Here is a 20168-nt window from a genome sequence, read left to right on the forward strand (position 1 = left end):
CCGTCACTGCCTTTTATAGGACCTAGGCTTCACGTTGAAGTTCTGTCGTCAGCGTTCGCTCTGCCGTGCTAAATGGTTTTTACATGTGCTGACCTCGTAATGATACAGGGAGACTGGCCAAGTCTCACTGGGAGCGGAGGCTGGGGAGGGAGCTTCCCAGAGGTGCAGGCAGCCGGGGCTAGGGGCAGGGTGACTGCCCAGCCCAGGGCTCAGACCTACGGGTACCTGGGTCCCTGGCACCGAGGCTGGGCAGCAGTGAGACTAAGCCTTGCGGGCAGTTAGTTCACCGGGCAACGGGTGTTCCTCAGAGCCTGGTCCATCTGCAGCCCGGGGCGGGGGCGGGGGGGGGTGCCTGGAGCTTGATCCCAGAGTCTCCACAGCTGATGGACGGGGCAGAGGGCCTGGCAGGGAGGCCGGGGAACACTCAGGGTGGGCTTGCTGGCTGGAGTTTGGTTTTGGTCAGTTTGAGACCTGAGTGTTCCTTCATGGTGGTAACTCTGTATGTCTTAGAATCCCGGGTCCTTAACTTGACATTTCTTCGGTGATGCTGAATGAGATGGAGGGCCAGCTTGCCGCTGTCAGAATCATTCACTCTGAGGGCAGAGCTGCTGTGTTTTAAAAAGCATGCAGACTGGGTGGCAGTGTGGGCCTTGAGGCCCCTGCTAGCTGACACCCTCCTCCTGCGGTACGTGACACTGTCATGGGCACAGGGGGCTCAGGGGTGGGGGGGCCTTGGGGCCACTCCCCCAACACCTCTCTGTTCTGATGTCCCGGGAGGCCTGTGGGGCAGCATTGGGTGGCCCCATGGTTGTCAGGAGAAACCTGGCCTTGTGCTTCAGTGCATGTTGGTGTGTGAAGACAGAGGGGAGTTCAGAGCCTGTGTGCTGCGTCAGGTGCGGTGGCCCCACGGGGGTGTCCCGAGGCACTGGGCCCGGGGTTCCTGCTGTGCCCCACCGTATGGTGGGCCCTCCTATCACTGAGCTGCCTTTCCAGTTCTCCCCTCAGTGGGTCAAGCACCAGGCAGAGCTTTGAGGGGGTCAGTTCTTTATTCAGGTTTATTCCTAAGTGTTCACCTTGGAGGTTGTTACTGAGCTGGTTGGGTCCCTGCCCAGTGCTGGGATGATTATTCAGCCTGAAGGACGGCCCTCTGGGCTTTCCTCGAGGGCCTGGGACCTCGGGGCAGTCGGGTGGGAGGGCCCTTGGGGTCCAGAGCCCGTGTAACTCGCACCAGAGGACTTGCCCCATCTGTGCAGACTGGCTTCCCATCCCCGCAACTACGTGGCTGTCCGTGGGCTCCTGGTGCCACCATTCTGTTCCTGGCAGATGCCGTTCCCGAGGGTGGGTGACAGCGGGGACGGAGCTGGGAGGTGGCAGTCAGTGACAGTGGAGGAGGGACACCTCGGTAGTCTGCAGCCAGGGGACGACCCAGACTTCAGAGTAGCAGCTGAGGGTCTGAAAGGAGGGGTGGCCTGAGGGTTCCCTTCCCGGAGGCTGCCCACCCCACCAGGGCACCCCCACCCGCTGCAGAAGTGGGTTCCCAGTGCCACTGCCTCGGGGGGGGGTTATGTACACACACGTGTGCTTATGTGCATGTATTCACATGTGTGCACGTCTGTGTGTGCACCCACAGATAGGCATGTATGTTTTCTTTACTGAAGAGTTCTCCTCCTGCCCTGACTGTATTTTGAAAAACTTCAAATCTACAGGAAAGTTGCAGGAGTAATTCAAGAATACACACTTGGGCTTCCCTGGCAGTCCAGCGGTTAAGAGTCCACTGCCAGCGTGAGGGCACGAGTTCGATCCCTCTTCCGTGAAGATCCCACTTGCTGTTGGGCAACCAAGCCCGTGAACCACAACTAGTGAGCTTGTGCTTCGCAACGAAAGAAGCCTCCTCAGCGAGAAGCCCCTGCACCGCGACTAGAAAGTAGCCCACTTCCAGCCACGAAGACCAAGCGCAGCCAAAAAGAGGAAATCAGCACGTCCTCCACACCTCTGTTTATAGATTACCAAGTTCTGCTGCTGGCAGCCCACTCTAGTACTCTTGCCTGGAGAATCCCATGGACAGAGGAGCCTGGCAGGCTTCAGTCCGTGGGGTCACAAAGAGTCGGACATGACTGAGCTACTAACCCTAAGTTCTGCCTCCTCTGCTCTCCCTGAGTGTGTATATATAACTTCTGAATTATGTCAAAGGTGTCTCTGCTCTCCCCGCACCTCCATGCCTGCAGTATGTGCTCCTGGACACGTGCTTCTGGGAGCAAGGAGGGCTTGGCGTTTGGGAAGTCCCAGGGGGCCGCCTCCCACCCTCTGGTGTCGGGGTGGGATCTGGAGCCTCACAGGGAGAGAAGCGCTGAGGGTGAGCTCGAGGCTGTGGAGGCGGTTGGGAGGGGCGAGGGGCGGGAGGCGAGACCCCCTCTTACCCACTGCAGGGTGCGGTTGGTCTGGAAGCTGCAGTCATCCAGGTTTGCGTGCCCGGTCTTTTTGCAGGTGGTTCTGCCGATGTCCATGTCCAGCATGAACTTCAGGCCTTTCACTATCTGAGGGGACAGAGGGTGGGCCTGGGACACTGGGTCCAGGACATGGTGAGAGGGAGTGAGCTGGGGGCCGCCTCCCTCCCTCCAGGCTTGGGCCCGGGTTCCTGCAGGCGGTGGGGAGGAAAGACCCCGATCCCCCGGTCTGGGCCCCTAGAGCCCTGATGCAGCTTTCACCCACACAGACTGCCCTCCACGATCCAGACAGCATCCTGCTCTCAGAGTTTGCAATCGCCAAAGAGAATAGAGATAACACAGTCACCTGCCAGTCCTGTGCCCAGAGGGTGACCGTGAGTGTGTGTCAGCATGCCGGGTGGTGTTGGGCAGCCTGCGTCCTTGGGCCAGTGGATGTGAAGCTTGTGACCAGCTGCCCTGGGCCCGCTTTTAGGGGGTGAGTGACCGGGTCCTGTACCCTCGACCTGTGTTCTCAGGAGCCAGGCCTGGCTGCCCCATGGGGTCCCTGTGTGGGGAGCATTAGGCCTCCCATACGGGGTCACTGAGAAGCATGGGGACCTCCCAGGATGTGACGTGTGTGGGGACGGGGCACGGTGGGGGCAGCGTGGCCAGAAGTGCTTTGGGGCTGTGGCGGAGCCACCCTCAGGCAGCCCTGAAGGTGGGCAGCAGTGCAGCTTGTGTCCCCACCCCAGGGGCTGCACTGTCCACCCTGGGGAAGCCTGGTCTGCTGAGAGATGGTGCGGGCCTTGGAGCCTGATGCTGGTGGCCCCAGGCTGGTTCTGGGAGGTCAGATCTGGTCAGACCTGGCTGCCCTGCGCGAGCCCAGACCTCACCTGGACAAGGGCTCTGCTAACACGGGACTCCCGGAACAAGAAGGCGTCATTGCTGCAGTTGTTGAAGCTCTCGGCGCTGTGTCGGGCTGCCCTGAGGACGTCTGGGTCGTTGGTCTTGATGGTCTTGGGAAATCCTGGTTTCGCATCTGACTTAAGGATCTGGGAGCAAAAGTCTGGACGAGAAACAGAACCAGACGAGAACTTTGCTGAGGGGTGGGGGCTTGGCCCAGGGATCACGCCTCCCACATCTGCTCCCAGTGTGGTCCCCACCCGTCCACCCCCTCATCCGCCCACCTGGCCTGTCCCCCCCGCCCCTGGTCGTGTACCCTCCCGGCCCGTCCACCCCGTGCCTCCTAGTGCATCTCCTGTGTGTCTCCGTGGCTGCCCTGTCCCCAGCCGAGGGCCAGTGTTGTGGGGGGCAGAGAGATGGGTAAGAAGAGGTCCCGTCCCTGCCCACTTGGCCCTCTTCAGAAGCCAGGTCATCTCTGACAGTCACAGGAACCTGGACAGCCCCCCAGAGCCTCTGTCAGAATGAGCCCTGGTGTGCAGAGAAGTTGCCCCTGGCCTCTGAGGCTGCCCTCTGGCTCTGACCCCTCCGCTTGTCTCCAGGAAGTGGCCAAGGGGGAGGTGCCTGGAGGCCGTCCATCACTCCCAGGACTCTGGACTGAAACCACCAGGCTGCCAGGTCCCCGGGCCACCCGTGTGCTGCTCCTCTGGAAGTTCAGGAAGCAGGTGGATGGCAGAAATTGTAGTTGGTGGTTCAGGGCTGACTTGATTTCAACCATTTCTCAGTTTTGCTGCAGTGGTCACAGACTACTTGTGCATTAAAATCAAAATTGTGGGGGAGGGAGAACGGGAGGAGGGTTTGGGTGGTAGATTACTTCTCTTTACTAGGAATTCCCCCGATTTTCCTGAAGTCATGTGTCCGAGGTGACCCAGAGCTGACCCATCCCCCAGTGACCGCTCAGCTGTGGTCTTCCTCTGAGTTGCGTGGAGTATGGGGTCCCCGTTTCATGCACAGCCCGAGTTAGGGCTCAGCTGCGTTCTGGCCAGTGTGGATGGTCTGTTGGCCTGTGCTGCCTGGAGGGTTACTCTGCCTCCCTTGGCCGTGACCTTGGGGAGCATCTTTTGGAGGATTCAGTGGGGCTGCGGTCAGCACAAGGTGGTCAGGCTGGAGCCACAGACTGTGGACGAGCTTCCAGGCGTAGAGTGTGGAGAGACGGGGTCAGTGCTGCCCGGGTCCCTCCTCACGGGAGACTGCAGACTTGGGGTGCTGGGTGTGGGCCCCACTATCAGAGGATACAGAGCTCCCTGGTTGTGAAGAAATCTTGACTCCTGGGAGGAAAACTGCTGTGAGGTCAGCAGCGCGTGGGGGCTTCATTCCTCAGGGGCCAGACTGGGGGACAGAGACCCCCCAGTCATGAGGCTGATGGGCCGAGAGGACCTTCAACTTGAGCTGGGGGTGGGTGGGGGTTAGGCCCAGTGGGCTGGTTGGGCTGGGGCCCAGGAACCTGGCAGGATGGCTTGTGTGGGTCTCTGTGCCCAGGAGCCCGGGCTGGGGTCAGTCAGAGATGCTGGAACCTTTCCTGGGGCTGCCTTGTCCGTGGGTCCTAGCAGAGGCTGGGACATGGCGGACGCCCAGCTCAGCTTGGCAGGGTGGTCTTGCTGGGGTGTCAGTGATCCCATAGCTTAGATTGAGGCTCCCAGAGGAGGCTGGTTCCACCGTCGTCTGAGGTCTTCACAAAGCCCTTAGAACTGGGCGTCTGATGTGGCAGCGGGTACAGGAGACCCCCACCAGGAGTGAGAACCAGGCTGGCTGGGCCGGCCACATCAGCCCAGCTGCAGGGTTTCCTTTCTGTGTGCGTGGAGCATGGAGGGGGCACTGGCCGTGGGCAGAGAAGGCGTGGGCCCCATCTGGGTCTGGGTAGGGTCTCCATAGGCCCCCTGACCCTATGTGTGACCCGCTGGTGCCTGTGACAGCCTCTTTGTCAGGGGGACTGGCACTGGCTGCCCGAGTGGGACCCCTCCTGGAAGGTGGGCCCAGCTGGGTCCCTGGTCCAGACGGAGCTCTGGATGGCTCTGCGAGGGCCGCTCAGCTAGGGGCCTGCTCCACTCTGGTGAGAACCTCCCAGCACCAAATGCTGTCACTGGTCCCCCACAAAGCTCTGTCCCCAGTGTCTCTGAGACTCTCCTTTGCGGTGACCCGGCCCTCATGTGATGTCCCACAGATGCCGGCCGTGGCTGAAGTCTCTGGACATGGCAGCTGTGTTGGTTGGCTGTCTGGGCCCTGAGCCCGTGGCTCTGACTCTGGTGCTGGAGAGCTCCTGGCCTGCTATTGACGCCGGGAAGTCCAGTGTGGTTTTCTTTTGGGAGAACAGCTTGATTCCTGCTCATCAGCATAGTCTATAAACAGCAGGAGCACCTGGTGGACAGCCCAGTCTCCTGTGTGTTTATCCATGGCTGTCGATTTTTCCTTTGTACAAATTACATATATTGCCTTTTCTGATTATAAGCTTACCTATCTGGTAGGAAACTTGAAAAATATAGAAAAGTATAACAAAAACGTTAGAGCTCACTCTCAGTGTTGCAAAGATAATCACTGTCGCCTGTTTTTTAAATAAAATGTATTAGATTTCATTTCACTTGAACTTAACATGATTGTTTTAATAACGAAGTGAAACTAGGCGAGGCCAGACCTCCTATGAACGTCCCTCCCAAACGTGTGACGTCAGTTCCTAAGTGATTTCGGTAAAATTACAGAGGTTATGAGAATCATTGAACTTGGTTTATTTTTAACTACATTTCCTAAAGTATAGGCTTCAGTTCACCAAGGCCTTGTCAGCAGAGCTATCAAAGCAAACGATAGAACCTCATTTTTAGTTTGAAAAAGTTGAAAAGTCAAACCTATTTTCAGAATGGTTCTTCAAGACATCAACAGGGAAAAGTTGTGGGCAGAATAAGCCCAAGGTTGGGGGGGCTCTTCTTTCAGAAGAGAGGCAGCTGGGTGGGGGCCAGGTCCCAGCCAGGTATCCCGGCCCCCCACCCCCGCCGAAAGGGTCCTGGGGGCTGTCTTCCTCGCACCTCTACCCCATCTACAGGGAGAAAAGAGGCCTCCAAGGAGGGCAGGGCAGGTTTAACTCCAGGTTCTGAAGCCGTGCTCTTTTTCTCTCAAGAGGTGTTTCTGGAGGGGTGCTGGGAGTGATGCTGGGGGCTGGGGGGGCACACAGTCCAGAAGGTGGGGGACAGTGATGGTGACAGTGACCTGGCAGAAGGGGCTTCAGGAGGGAGCCAGGTGGGGACCAGTTAGAGGGCTGGGAGGTGCGTGGGGCTGAGGGGTGGAGGGTGGGAAAGGAGAGCAGAGAGAGCCCTGAGCTAGAAGCTGGGTGTGGGGCCTAGAGCGGGACTGTGACTCACCCTGGTGGCAGGTGGTGGCCTGGTGACATGGGCTGAGAGGACCACCAGGAAGCGAGGTTGTGAGGAGGAACAAACGCTCTGCCTCCCACACCCAGGGGCGGTGTGGATGGAAGTGAGGTCTCCGGATGAGGTGGGGCAATGGGGGCTGCAGCCCTGAGGGGCACAGGGGAGACGGAGGTGGGCAGATTCCTGAGGGGGGTGGGCTGAGTCAGGAAGGAGAGAGGAAGCTCCCTCACGACTCTGGAAGAAATAGGCGGCAGGAGATTTGGCAAAGAAGACATGGCGGGGCCAGAGACTTGGGGAGGTTAGGGGGATGGCGGCAGGTGGCAGGCACCAAGTGGGGGGGGGGGTTCTGGCTGCCCCCAGGGACACAATTGTCATGACACCTGGATGAGCCCCTGGGCAGGAGCGCAAAGGCCTGGAGGGGAGGACGGCAGAGGCCCAGCCTTCCCGCGGCCAGAGCAGACGCCCCCGGTGGAGACGGGGTGTCGTCTCAGACCAGGGTAACAGAACTGGGCCCGGACAGGTCATGGGCAGGAACTTGTGCAGGGCCAGCTCTTGGCAGACCCTGCCCGCTCACCCTGACGTCACCAAGGCTGCTCCCACGGACCTCTGGGCGGCTCGGACCAGGCCGCCCCGGTGGACTCCCTGGCCACTCCCTTCTGTGAAGTCACCCCAGGCCCCTTCACCCCTGGATTCAAGGGAATCGAGGACTCTCTCCTCTCCTGGTGATCAGAGTGGGAAGCAAAGCATCAAGGAACCGTTCTGATGTTTCTGACTGAAAAGTTAACTTTCCATCAGAATCCTAAGTGAATCCTCCTCCAGCTCCTGTCCTCCCTGCCGGACAACCCCTTCTTCAGAACCAACGCCAGCCCCCTCCGTGCTGTTGGTTGCCAGGCCCTGTGCTTGCCCTCACGGGGTGGGGCACTCCACTCCCACCAGGAGTGTGTGGGCGCTTCACAGACGTCTAGGGGTCAGGGCAGGTCCACTGCTGACCAGGTGGACCTGAGCTCGGGATGCTGTCCGCAGCAACAGTTAACTGTTTCCATGCAGGTTACAGAGGACGGGGTCTGCCCTCGAATCACCACCAAACGTTCAGAAAGCGTCCCGGGAGAGGACAGCAACTTCCTGACAAGGACCGGCTGTAAAATGAATCAGTAGCAAATGTTTTGCGTAAACAAATGTCCCTTAACTTGCTTTCTTAAAAATGAAGACACGTGGGAGGCACTGAAGCCTGGGATGCTGGCCGTGGTCCACGCACTGAAGCTGGGGAGGGGGCCGGGCCCGGCCTTGCGGTCCCTCCCCGTGGGTGGATGAGCGTCCCTGCGGGGAGGGGAGTTTCCTGGTGTAGAAGGGCAAGGGGGCTCCTGGGCGGCCCGAGGCTCCCCACCCCTTCCTGTTTCAGGAATGTTCTAGGTGTGCCTGGGGAACCCGAGAAGAGAACCAGGGTGCCCATGAGTGGAACGCTCTGACGTCTCTGCTGAAGGCCCACCCCCCACCCCGTGTCCTTGGGGGTTTCCTCCCAGCGGTTGCTTCCCTGCCAGCTTCATGGGGCCCTTGTCGTGGGCAGGGCCTGGGGCTCACACGGGGGGTGTGGGGAGGGGTCGTGCCCAGGAACTGGGGTGCTGGTGTCCATGGTCTGCCTGGAGATTCACCCTGAGCCATGCCCCCTCACGTGATATCACATCTCAGTGAGCCGGTGGTTGCCCTTAATTCTGTGGGGCCACACCCACCGGCCGTGCTCTAGGGGCTCTGAAGGATGAGTCGCCCTTCGTTCAGGGGGCGTATGTGTCCCCCGGCACAGACAGGATGCTAATTAGTCCCAGCCTTAACCCATCGGGACCCGCCCAGAGTGAATCCCAGCTCTGTCTCTTAAAGGCTGTGTAGTCCTGGGGAAATTGCTTGACCTCTCTGAGCCTCTCTTGATGGCACCTACTCCTGAGGGTTGTGGTGAAAGTGCAGGAGACCGTCCCCGGGAAGGTCTTGTCGCTAACGGGCGTGTAATTGTGTCGCGACTGTCAGATATCAAATATGCAAAATGGCTGCAGTGGGGGTAAAGGGTGTCCCAGCTGGAAAACAGAGATCTCAGAATGCAGAGGGTGGGTCAGGGGCCCCCTTGCCGAGATGTGGCATTCCCCTGCCCCCCGGGATGCAGCCTAGCCTGGGCCTCCCTTGTGGAGGGTGGTCTCTGGGTGTGCCCAGGTCCTGTCACTGGTGGCCGATGGGCTGGACCCCAGGCCCTGCCCAGGTGGCCTGTGGTGGGAAGCTGGGCCCCTGGGAGCCTGACTAGGGGGGCTTCCCAGGAGAGATGAAAGTCAGCTTGAGAGAGAAGGGCTTTCCATTCTCAACCAAAGGTAGAACAGCTGAAGAAATCAGAGCAGTGGTTTCCTAGGTTCTAAAGGGCTCAGGTTAGCACAGTTCAGCACCAGGGGTGGGAAGAAGTCAGGTGCCCAGGGCGTGACACTGGGGGCCCCAGTCCCCCCGCTGTGAAAGGCTCTGGAATCTGTTCTTGGAGGAGGGCTGTGGTGAGAGCAGACTTGGGGCCGGGGCTGAACTGTCTCTGCTGGACCACCAGCCAGGGGCCTCCAAGCCCCTCACTGGGCCTGGCCTCTGTCACAGCAGAGAGAGTCTGTGTGGCATGGGGGTTGCGGCCAGCAGAGGTTCAGGACCTGGGGTTTGGGCGGGCGACTGCCCAGCGCCCCAGACCCAGGGGGACTGCCTTCCTTGGGCCACAGCAGCCAGGCTCCTCCTGGGCCTCAGGTGGTGAGGTGATTTGCCCATTTCGTGGATGGTGAGACTGAGGCTCAGAGAGGCTCAAGCTCCCAAGGCCTCTGCATGTGAGTTGGACCCTGGGCCCTCCTTCATCTTGGGCTGCAGGGTTGTGAGCCAAGCTGACAGGGGAGGGCCCGGCCAGCCAGAGGGGAGGAGGGGGGCGGCAGGGACAGGCCTCTCCTGCTGGGTTGGAGATGGCTGGGTCCAGGGCCAAACCCTGGCAGAGGACAGGCAGTCCCACCAAGGGAAGAGGCCCGTGCCCAGAGCCTCTGGGCCAGGATTCGCCTCGCCATCCCCTTGTTAGGGGAGGAAGGGAGGCAGCAGAAGAAGCTTAGGGCAGGGGAGGGCAGGAACGCCTATTCCAGTGCTGTGGAGACGTGGGCCCCTCACTCAGGCTTTCCCTTCGGACGGGCACTCGGGCATCCCAGGCAGACAGACGGCCCAGAAGAGGCCCCGTGGGGTTCACAGTGTGAGCTAAGACTGTGGCCCAGGGGAGGGGACCAAGGCAGGGTGTCTGGTCCCTGTTATCCCTGAGATGGGCCAGAGCCCCAGGCAGTGTCTCCCACTCCCTAGGCTATGACCCCTCCAGGGACTGAGAGGATCAGACTGTCTCCTTGTCACCTGCCCGGGCATCTCCACCTGGTCACCTGTGGCCATGCTTCAGCCCCCTTTGAAGACAGAGGAAGGCAGAGACCAGTTGCTGCCTGGGCACTGCCCCCACCCCTCACACTACCGCTGGTCCGGTTTCATTTCAGCTCCGGCCAACAGCTTCCTTGTGCACGTGGTGACAGGTGCTCAGGGGCTGTGTGACTGGGCAAGTCACCTACCCTCTCTGGGCCTCGTTTCCTGGCGGCTCCCCTCGCCTTCCCCTAGTGGTGGCCTGGCCGGAAGAATAAAGGTTCCCCCAGACAAGTCACAGGGGCGCAGTGGAGGCCGGAAGGATGTGCTCTCAGAAATGGCCTGACCCTGCGAGCTGTCCCCACGGAAGGGCCCTGGGGGGGGCCTCCTCTGGGCACACACAGACACCAGGAGTGGCGGGGAACAGAAGGCACTTCCCTGGCCCCCAGAACCCCCAGTATCCCCAAAGCCTGCTCCCCACAAAGGCAGCCACTGTGAGATCCCCTGGAACGTGCCTTGGTGACAACATGTGAGCAGCAAGTTCACAGCACCCAGGCAGTGAGGAGATCCCCTCTTACCTGGTGAAGACTTCCCCAAGACACCCAGGACCAGGCCACAGACGGCCAGCAGCGCCCCGGCAGGATGCATGGCTGTGTTCAGACTGTGCTGGGCAGGGGTGCCTCCCCGAGGTGGTGGGGGAGCCCCGCCCAGTGAACCGCCTGTCTGGGGTGGGCTGGTGGTTTCTTGCTCTTCACCTCCACATCTCTCAGCTACAAACTCAACCACTTCCTTTCTAAGAATTTCCAAACAACGATCATTTGCAGAGAGAGGAGGGAGAAGTAAGAGCGGCTAGCAAAACCTCTGTGATTTTCTGCCCTGGAAACATGTGGAAGAGATGTCCAGAGAAAAACGAGCAGGAATTTTCAGAACAGATGCTCGGGGTTTCTCCTCCAAAGGCCCAGATTCTGGGATCCGAGTGGCCCCCTGCAGGAGACCGTCCTCCTGGCATGAACAGGCCAGTCTCCCTGGGAAGTGGCCAGAAACCAGGGTGCAGATTGCAGTTCAGAGGAGCCAGGTGAGGAGCAGGTTTGCTGATGAGTGTCTGATCCTCCAACCTTTGGCTCAGAGCTGGCAAAGGAGAGGAAGGAACAGGGCCTGGCCCGGTGGTCCTGGTCCCCTGCCCGAGCGCCCTCTACAAGCCCAACCCCCGGTTAGGAGAGGGGGCTCTGGAACCATGTGGCCTGTGGCTTAGCCCCTGAACACCTGGGTGACCTGGGGCGAGGGTCTCCAAGCCTAAGTTCCTCAATTAGTTTGTGCTGAGGATTTGCAGACATTGTGAATGTAACAGCCCTTGCTACAGCCTGTTAGTTAGTTAGTGTGAGTCTCAGTCGCGTCTGACTCTGCGACCCCATGGACTGTCGCCCACCAGGCTCCTCTGTCCATGGGCTTCTCCAGGCAAGAATACGGGAGTGGATTACCTTCTCCAGGGGAATCTTCCCGAACCTGGATCTCCTGCATGGCAGGCAGATTCTTTACTGTCTGAGCCACCAACTACCTGCGGCTTCCACCAGGTGCGGCAGGGAGCTGGGCTGTCCTGTGCTCATGGCCTTGACCCTGCGGTAACTCAGGGGCCTGTGGTCACTGCTGCCGGTCCTCAGGACCAGGGGTCATTCCCACTTTCAGAAGCTCTGGGGTAGGGGGGCTCAGAGTGGTTATGGGACCTGCCTACGGCCCATCTCCGGCCTTGGCCCTGTCGTCTGTGAATGTGGGTGACGGTCCACCTCGCCGCCCAGGCCTGAGGGTTAGCAGAGGCCCGGAGATGAGGAAGGAGTGTGTTACGGGCCCTGGGGAAGTGTGTGTGTGTGTGTGTGTGTGTGTATGTGTGTGCACCCTGGGGAAGTGTGTGTGTGTACTGTGTTACATGTGTCCTGTGTATGCATGTACACCCCAGGGAAGTGTGTGTGTGTATACTATGTATGCGTGTGTACCCTGGGGAAGTGTGTGTGTGTACTGTGTTACATGTGTCTTCTGTATGCATGTACACCCCAGGGAAGTGTGTGTGTGTGTTACATGTATGCATGTACATCCCGGGGAAGTGTTTGTGTGGTGTGTGTGTACTGTGTTACATGTGTCCTGTGTATGCATGTGCACCCTGGGGAAGTGTGTGCGTGTGTACTGTTACATGTGTCCTGTGTTACATGTGTCCTGTGTATGCATGTACATCCTGGCGAAGTGTGTGTGTGTACTGTGTTACATGTGTCCTGTGTATGCATGTGCACCCCAGGGAAGTGTGTGTGTATTGTGTATGCATGTGCACCCTGGGGAAGTGTGTATGTGTGTACTATTACATGTGTCCTGTGTTACATGTGTCCTGTGTATGCATGTACATCCTGGGGAAGTGTGTGTGTGTGTCCTGTGTTACATGTGTCCTGTGTATGCATGTACATCCTGGGGAAGTGTGTGTGTGTGTCCTGTGTTACATGTGTCCTGTGTATGCATGTACACCCCAGGGAAGTGCATGTGTGTATACTATGTATGCGTGTGTACCCTGGGGAGGTGTGTGTGTATACTATGTTACATGTGTCCTCTGTATGCATGTACACCCCAGGGAAGTGTGTGTGTGTGTTACATGTATGCATGTACATCCCGGGGAAGTGTTTGTGTGGTGTGTGTGTACTGTGTTACATGTGTCCTGTGTATGCATGTGCACCCTGGGGAAGTGTGTGTGTGTGTCCTGTGTATGCATGTGCACTGCGGGGAAGTGTGTGTGTGTCCTGTGTATGCATGTGCACCCTGGGGAAGTGTGTGCATGTGTACGTTACATGTGTCCTGTGTTGCATGTGTCCTGTGTATGCATGTGCACCCCAGGGAAGTGTGTGTGTGTGTATACTGTGTATGCACGTTCAGCAGTCTTTGTTTCAGTCTTGACATGTGCCTGAACGTGAACATGTGTCTGAATGTGAACCCATGTGTAAGCATGTGTTTCTGAGTGTGAATGAAAGGTGTGTAGGTGCTTATGAGCAGATGTGTGTAAATTTGTGTGAGTGTTTTGTATGTATGTTGTGATGTTGGTTTTACGCGTCAACTTAACTGGGCCACTGAGGGCCCAGACACTTGGTCAAGCATGGTCCCCTGTGCGTTCATAAGCAATGTTTCTAGAAGGGATCGGCGTTGGAGCCAGTAAACTGACTAAGGCACCCAGCCCTCCTGTGCGGTGGGCCTTGTCCAATCAGTTGGAGGCCTGAATACAACAAAGGCTGAGGAATAGGAGTCCTCCCTGCCTGCCTGTCTTCTAGCTGGGTCATCTGTCTTCTCCAGCCTTCAGACTTGGACTGGGACTGTCCTGGGTCCAGACTTCTCAGCCTCTTTGATCCCACAAGCTAATTCCTTGTGCTAAATCTCTCTTCACTGCCTCTGTCTCTCTGGAGAACCTGACTGATACCCTTGGGCAGGGTGTGTGTATCTGTGTGAGAGTGTATTCAGCTTGAGAGTCTGCCTGTTCACGTGTGTGTGTCTATGTATGTGTGTGTACTGTGTGAGAGTGTATACAGCTTGCGAGTCTGCCTGTTCATGTGTGTGTGTGTGTCTGTGCATATGTGTGATTGTGTGTAGCTGTGTACATGCACTCTTTCTGCCCCACCCGTGGCCTGGCGGTCTCGGACTCTGCACTGAGCCCCACTCATTCATTCAAGGGTCCGTTCATCACTCACCTCCTGCCACTTCTTCCTGCATGAAGCATGGTGTGTGGTCCCCTGCCTGGTGTGGTCAGGACTCCCTGGGCCCTGGGTGTAAGTGCAGCTTCTCGGGCTCTACTCCTGATCGGGCTCTGTGAGGGGGACCCAGGAATGTTCTACAAACCCTCCACGAGAACTTTGGTCTCCAAGTCAAGCTTTCTGGCCTGGAGGGTCACTGGCATGCATGGTGTCCTTCTGACTTCCACACCGTGCTCGTTGCTGATTGGTTGGAGCCATCCAGTTCTCACACTGTCCTCCTGGGCAGCCCAGCCACATGGCCATGGAGTGAATGGGATACTGGAGCCGTCCTGCGGCTCTCGGGTCCTGAGCTTTCTGCCGGGTGCTGCCCATCTCGGCCACGGCTGGGCTCAGGGAGCCGGGGCTCTGCCTGCAGTGCTGCTGCATTAGTTCTGGTGACGGCGGTGGTGATGACTGGAGGGTGTGTTCCAGCACTGGCTCTGTGCCCAGCCATTTTCTAAGTTCCATTTTTCAAATCCCCACACTGTTTAACAGGGAAACTGAGATACAAGGGTTGAGGAGTTACAGGACATTCTGAAGAGCTGGGGCCCAGGCAAGCAGTGTGGTCCTAGCCGCTGTCCTGCACCCCCACACCCAACCTTGCCCAGGGGCCCTAGCCTGAAGTGCTGGCAAGCCTACAGACGTCAGCTTGGCCATGGGGGTCCCTGATGGTGGCCCGAGGGGGCTGACATCTGTCCAGCACGACTGTTAGCAAAAGCATTACGAGACCCTGCAGAACAGGGAGTGTGGGAGCCTTGGGAGTGGTGTGTGTGTGTGTGTGTGTGTGTATGTGACTTTTGTGCACCCAAACAATGTACAGAAGAAACACAAAAACATGTTGCCCCTGGAGAAGATTATCCAATGGGCTTCTGACCCCTTATGTCTGCCTGTACTTTATTTTCTAAAGTCCACAGTAGCTGTCTGAATGGAGAACCAGAAGGGTGCTTTTTGGTCCAAAAGGAGCTGCTGGTATGAGTGGGGGGCGAGCAGACTTTGTCCACATGGTGGTGCTGTGACCCAAGAAACAAGCAGGTCTAGCCTGGCATTTCCCAGGCTCGGGGCTGGGGGCTGGGGACTTCCTCTTCTGCTCTGGGATCCCCCTGCTCCTGTCCTCACATCTGCACTGTTTTGGTGATGGATTTCAGTAGACCTCGGCTCTCTCTGGGGAAACGCAGTTCTCAGCAGGGAGGACCCTGCAGGTCTTTGGCCTGGGGGCTCTTCACCCTCCCCAGGCCGGGCCTCATCCTGGGGGATTTTGGTGCTCTTGGGGGTGGGGTTCCCACACCCAGTGCCACCCACAACCCTCCATAAGGCCACGCTTCTGCACGTGCGGGCTGCATGGCTGGGCACAGCTGCTCCACTAGCTCTGGGATGTCCCTGGGGAGATCCTCAGTGGGTGTCTGGATTCACCTAAGATGCTGAAGCCCCGTCTGGACAGATCTCTGCAGGGCTGTTGGCTTTGTGGCTCCTGGAGCGGCAGGCAGAAACTTCATTGCCTTTTATGAACTAGCCTTTGAAGTCACACGGGGATACTTCTGTCACAACCACAGACCCGTGCTGTGCTTATCGCTTAGTTGTGTCTGACTGTTTGCCACCCCATGGACTATACAGTCCATGGGATTCTCCAGGCTGGAATACTGGAGTGGGTTGCCGTGTCCTCCTCCAGGGGATCTTCCCAACCCAGGGATCAAACCCAGGTCTCCCACATTGTAGGCAGATTCTTTACTGTCTGAGCCACCAGGGAAGCCCAAGAATCCTGGAGTGGGTGGCCTATCCCTTCTCCAGAGGATCTTCCCGACCCAGAAATTCAACTGGGATTTCCTGCCTTTCAGGCAGATTCTTTACCAGCTGAGCTACCAGGGAAGCAGACCGACTTAGACTCAAAGGACAGGAAGCAAAGCTGGCCCCATCTCTCAGGGACAGTGTCACCGTAAGAAGGGCATGGGGGAGGGGACATGTCTGCCTTGGGTGGATCCAGAGAGAATCAAAGGCTAAACCTCTTTGGAAGGGACCCTACCTCCCTGACTTTACCACCCACTGCAGGTAAGCCTGCAGGTGAACCTTTACCACACCTGTTGCTGTCTGCATGGTCAGGACAGGGCAGTGGGCCATCGGGCCCCACAGCCCAGGGGTTCTGTTTAGGAGGGGCTCACACCAGCTCTTGAAGTGGGCTCTGATCGGCCCGTGTCAGCTCAGTGGGTTAACAGGTGGACAAATGACCAAAGAACTTATGTCTGTGGTAGGGAGGAGGAAAATGTGTCTTGCTTCACGATCCTGTTCCCCCCTCTTTCTTCCTGTACATCAGTTAAGCAGCACATAGCCCCCCAGGGCTGCTGGTAGCCTACTTGGTATAGGAGGACAGCCTGGCTGAGGAGGAAGCTCTAAAGGGAGAATTTTAGAGACTCAGCCATAACAAACTCCTGGATCAAACCCACCCTGAAGCTCATATGCTGCCAGATTTTCCAGTTATGACCACAGGCACAGTGGGACTTGGCTCCTGGACACTGCACACAACTTGTCTTACTTGTGGCAGTGCTGTGGCTTCTGTCCAGAGGTCACCTAAAGGCCTGGCTTGGCTTCTGACACCCATTCCCTAAGGTTGCCAGTTAAAATACAGGGCACCCCATAAACTTGAATTTTAGAGAAACTAAAGTAATATTTTAGTATAAGTACAGTATAATATAACATAAGTAGGCTTCCCAGGGGGCTCAGTGGGTAAAGAACCTGCCTGCCAATGCAGGAGACACAGGAGACACAGGTTCAATCCCTGGGTCGGGAAGATCCCCTGGAGGAGGAAATGGCAACCCATTCCAGTATTCTTGCCTGGGAAATCCCATGGACAGAGGAGCCTAGCGGGATACAGTCCATGGGTTTGCAAGAATTGGACATGACTGAGCACACACACATATATTCTAAGTATTGCATGAGGTATAATTACACAATAAAATCATTCACTGTCTAAAAGTCAAATTCTGTGTATTTTTAGGTGCTAACCCTGGCAGCCCTTCATTCACTTGGCCTGGTCGCCTGGTGACCTGGGCAGAAGGACAGACTTGCCAGCTCTTTACACGCGATTCTTCTGGGTGGAATATGGGGCTCTCAACTCAGGGCCCTGGTGGGTTGTTGAGGTCCATTAATGGACCGGAACTTGGTTGTCCGGAGTCGACGATAAGAAAGTAAAGGAGAGAAAGAGGCTGATATTCCTTGGTTTACACAGAAAGCCAATAAAGCCCCTGCACGGGGCTTGCTTTGTTCATGGAGGCCTCAGGCACCCTCTCGATGGGGTGAAGGTGCAGAGCGCCTTCTCGAGAGGGTCTTAGAAGCCCAGGCAGGAAAGTGAACTCAGAGAGCCTCTGCGCTCCAGGGGATCAGCCTGAAAGAGAGAGAGAGAGAGAGAGAGAGAAAGAGAGAGAGAGAGAGAGAGAGAGAGAAAGACACGGGGACCAGAACTCTGATGGAGCAAAAGTGTTTTAATCAACATGGTGTGGGCATATATACTGTCTTACAAAGTACTTATTCTAAGCAAAGATAAAGATTAAAATTCCAGACTTACAAAACATAGGCAATCCATATTAAAGAGAGAGATTTGTAAACAATCACTCTTACCGTATGGTTCACAAGAAGGAAGAGGGTACTTATCACCATATAGAAACACTAATGAAGAAAATGGCTGGATTCCTCAGTCTCGGGAGAGGCTTGCCTCTCCTCTTAATTCCTGAATATTCAGGAATTAATAAGGAGCAGAGAATTCCTGACAGATCCAAAACAGCACACAGGAAGCCTCCTGTTAAATGCTTCCTGACAGTGGGTCAGCCTGGTCAGCCTACCACACCAGCCGCGCAGGGGCCTGGTTTGGAGCAGCACCTGCTATGACTGGACGGGATCCTGCTGTTGCTTTCGCCCTTACGCTTTGCGGGTCGAAAGCTGGAAGAAAGTGGAACGTGTCCCTAGCTGGGCCCCACTTCTGGTCGTCTGCCGCCAGCATCCCCCTGCCAACCTGAAACCTTCCATGTCCCCCACCCTGGCCTGCATGCCTGTCCCTACCACATGCGAGTGAGCGAGTTCCCTGGTTGTCACACACTCTGAATAAGGGAGGTGGTTTTGCTTGCTCTTGTCTGGGTGGTCCTTGTTTATTTTCTCACCAGGAGTTGTGGGTGGGGATTGGACTGGGGACATGGCCTGTGCAGACAAGTTAAAGCATAGGTTCTTGCTGGGCAGATGTACCAGACACTCCGCTCAGGCAGACACAACGCCCATCCCACCACTGGGTTTGCCTTCCTCCCTGTGTCCCTTCTCCTCATATTTCAGGATGATCACAGATTGGAATGGTTGAAGGTGGCCTCTCTGCCTCAGTGCCCCCACTTTGTGTCTGATGACCCATTTATTACCATTAATAATGGTAATATTAATGGGGCCTCCCCCATGGCTCAGTGGTAAAGAATCTGCCTGCAATGCAGAAGCTGCTGGAGACGTCAGTTCGATTCTTGGGTCAGGAAGATCCCCTGGAGGAGGGCATGGCAACCCACTCCAGGATTCTTGCCTGGAGTATCCCATGGACAGAGGAGACTTGTGGGCCACAGTCCATGGGTTTCTAAAGAGTCGGACATGACTGAAGTGATTAACACACACACACACGTGCAGGCACCAAGTATACCTTTACTTGTGCGTCTGTAACTCTCGGGCCTCATTTGCTTGACTCCACAGTGTTACGGATAACACACTTCACTGACTTTCCTTCTGCCGTTAGTTTCCACAGCCCTTGTGTAAAATTCCACATAGCAATTTCCTGACCCCAAGTTGTGTTGTGAGCTAGGGTTGGTTTCGCAACCTCCCTTAACTTTGTTGGACTGGCCCAGCCCAGGGCTGGCTGGATTTAACGTGTCATGTGGGTGGTGGGTGCAGCTGTCACAGAACCACAAATCCAGGGTCAAAGGGATGGTCATGAAACTCAGTTCTCACTTGATTTCTTCTGCACCATTTTAGTAGAAAAATGTTCAAGCTTTTTCAGAAAAACTGAATGAATTGTTCTGTGGATACTCACGTGCCATCCCCTAGATACCACAGTTAACTTCTTCTATACTGGCTTTGATAGAGAAAGAGAAAAGGCACAAACTGGATGATTAAATAGTTAATCCCACTAGGGAATTGTAAGTAGAAAGCCTATGGGAGACCCCTGTAAGTTAATGATTATTTAAGAAAGCAGGTTGCGTCTCAACAAAACCATACAACGGAAGCACAAGGCATGCCCCCAAACAATAAAACAATGGTGGCTTGCGTCCCACATCCTGCCCAGTGAGCTCGGTAAGTTAATGATCCCTAGGACATGCTCTCTGCTCGCATGAAAACAATAATTTGTGGACCTAGCTGGACCATGTAGGGACAAAAAATCTCCCCTGCCCAACCTGGAGGAGGAGCTGATGATGGAAGCATGAGGTCTACTCAAGAAAGACAAAGAAGGTCTTCTCCCCCTCCCTCCTTTTCCTTTGATTATAAAACTGTAGCCTGGTAAGCTCTTGGGGTGTGGTACCTCCTTGCCCATCTGCTTGCAAGGCTCACAAGTGTCCTATTTTAATAAATCACTTTGTCTCACTGAATTTTTCTCTGTGCTAAGACATAGAGGACTATGGTAATGGAGCTCTTTGGAGCCTCTGAAATGACACCTAACAGTTTCAGCTCCATTCATCCATCCATTCATTCATCTATCCATCCATCCATCCATCCATCCATCATCCGTCCATCTAGCCATCCATCCATTTATCCATCCATCATCCCTCAGTTCCTCTTGCTATTTTTGCACATTATTCACAAAGTAGCTGCACTTCAGTTGATGTTGAATTCTGGGGACCCCCATCCTGCCCCGTGACTTCAGTGCCTTGGTTTAAATTCTCCCAGAGTCAGTAAAGCCTCCCAAACCTGCTGCAGCCCAGTTCTACCACTCCAGCTGTCACCAGGCCCCTTTTCGCACCAGAGGCCCAGTGACATGCTCCTTTTCTCCCAGGGTGATCTTTAAAAGAAGGCACTGAAGGGAAGCAAGAGGCAGAACCTGTGGGGGAATTAGAGTCCGGAGCTGGGCCTGTCCTGTCCCTGAACCAGGGCTCTGGCAGGCCCAGAATATGCGGGTCTAACAAGCTGGCAGGTGAGGCTCCACTTTGAGAACATCTGGTTCAAGCTGGCATGGCTCCTTGGAAGTCCAGTGATCCCTAAAATAACTGCTTAGCCAGAGTCTGGGGTGTCCTTTTGGAATAGAGATGGAAACATGCTTCTGACCCAAGGGTGCTACAGTCTTTCCCCCAAGG

At 56.3% G+C, this 20168-nt stretch overlaps 2 protein-coding genes across 2 annotated transcripts; one reads left to right on the top strand and one right to left on the bottom strand.

Moving 5' to 3' along the window:
- Window positions 1-1027: 1027 nt before the first annotated feature.
- On the bottom strand, window positions 1028-10795 carry CST7 (cystatin F). Its single transcript, XM_027559552.1, has 4 exons — window positions 10699-10795; window positions 3317-3489; window positions 2418-2534; window positions 1028-1452 (listed from the first exon to the last, which is right to left on the bottom strand). Exons 1-4 carry the CDS (start codon window positions 10766-10768, stop codon window positions 1375-1377), a joined length of 438 nt encoding a protein of 145 aa, XP_027415353.1. The 5' UTR covers window positions 10769-10795; the 3' UTR covers window positions 1028-1374.
- Window positions 2595-6088, top strand: LOC113903438. Its single transcript, XM_027559553.1, has 3 exons — window positions 2595-2919; window positions 3926-4048; window positions 5545-6088. The coding sequence occupies exons 1-3, from the start codon at window positions 2693-2695 to the stop codon at window positions 5723-5725; spliced, it is 531 nt and encodes a 176-aa protein (XP_027415354.1). The 5' UTR covers window positions 2595-2692; the 3' UTR covers window positions 5726-6088.
- Window positions 10796-20168: the final 9373 nt, after the last annotated feature.

This window comes from Bos indicus x Bos taurus, chromosome 13, assembly GCF_003369695.1.
Source record: "Bos indicus x Bos taurus breed Angus x Brahman F1 hybrid chromosome 13, Bos_hybrid_MaternalHap_v2.0, whole genome shotgun sequence".
Classification (NCBI taxonomy): domain Eukaryota; kingdom Metazoa; phylum Chordata; class Mammalia; order Artiodactyla; family Bovidae; genus Bos; species Bos indicus x Bos taurus.

Excerpts from the sequence above, each read along its gene's own strand:
- CST7 (XM_027559552.1), bottom strand. The coding sequence starts at position 10,768 with ATGCATCCTGCCGGGGCGCTGCTGGCCGTCTGTGGCCTGGTCCTGGGT. Across the intron at positions 3,490-10,698 it reads CTTGGGGAAGTCTTCACCAG|ACTTTTGCTCCCAGATCCTT; the intron begins GTAAGAGGGGAT and ends TTTCTCGTCCAG. Across the intron at positions 1,453-2,417 it reads CCAACCGCACCCTGCAGTGG|ACCCTCAGCTGCTACTCTGA; the intron begins GTAAGAGGGGGT and ends CCCTCCTTTCAG.
- LOC113903438 (XM_027559553.1), top strand. The coding sequence starts at position 2,693 with ATGCAGCTTTCACCCACACAGACTGCCCTCCACGATCCAGACAGCATC. Across the intron at positions 2,920-3,925 it reads CCTGGGCCCGCTTTTAGGGG|GAAGTGGCCAAGGGGGAGGT; the intron begins GTGAGTGACCGG and ends GCTTGTCTCCAG. Across the intron at positions 4,049-5,544 it reads TCTGGAAGTTCAGGAAGCAG|ATGCCGGCCGTGGCTGAAGT; the intron begins GTGGATGGCAGA and ends GATGTCCCACAG.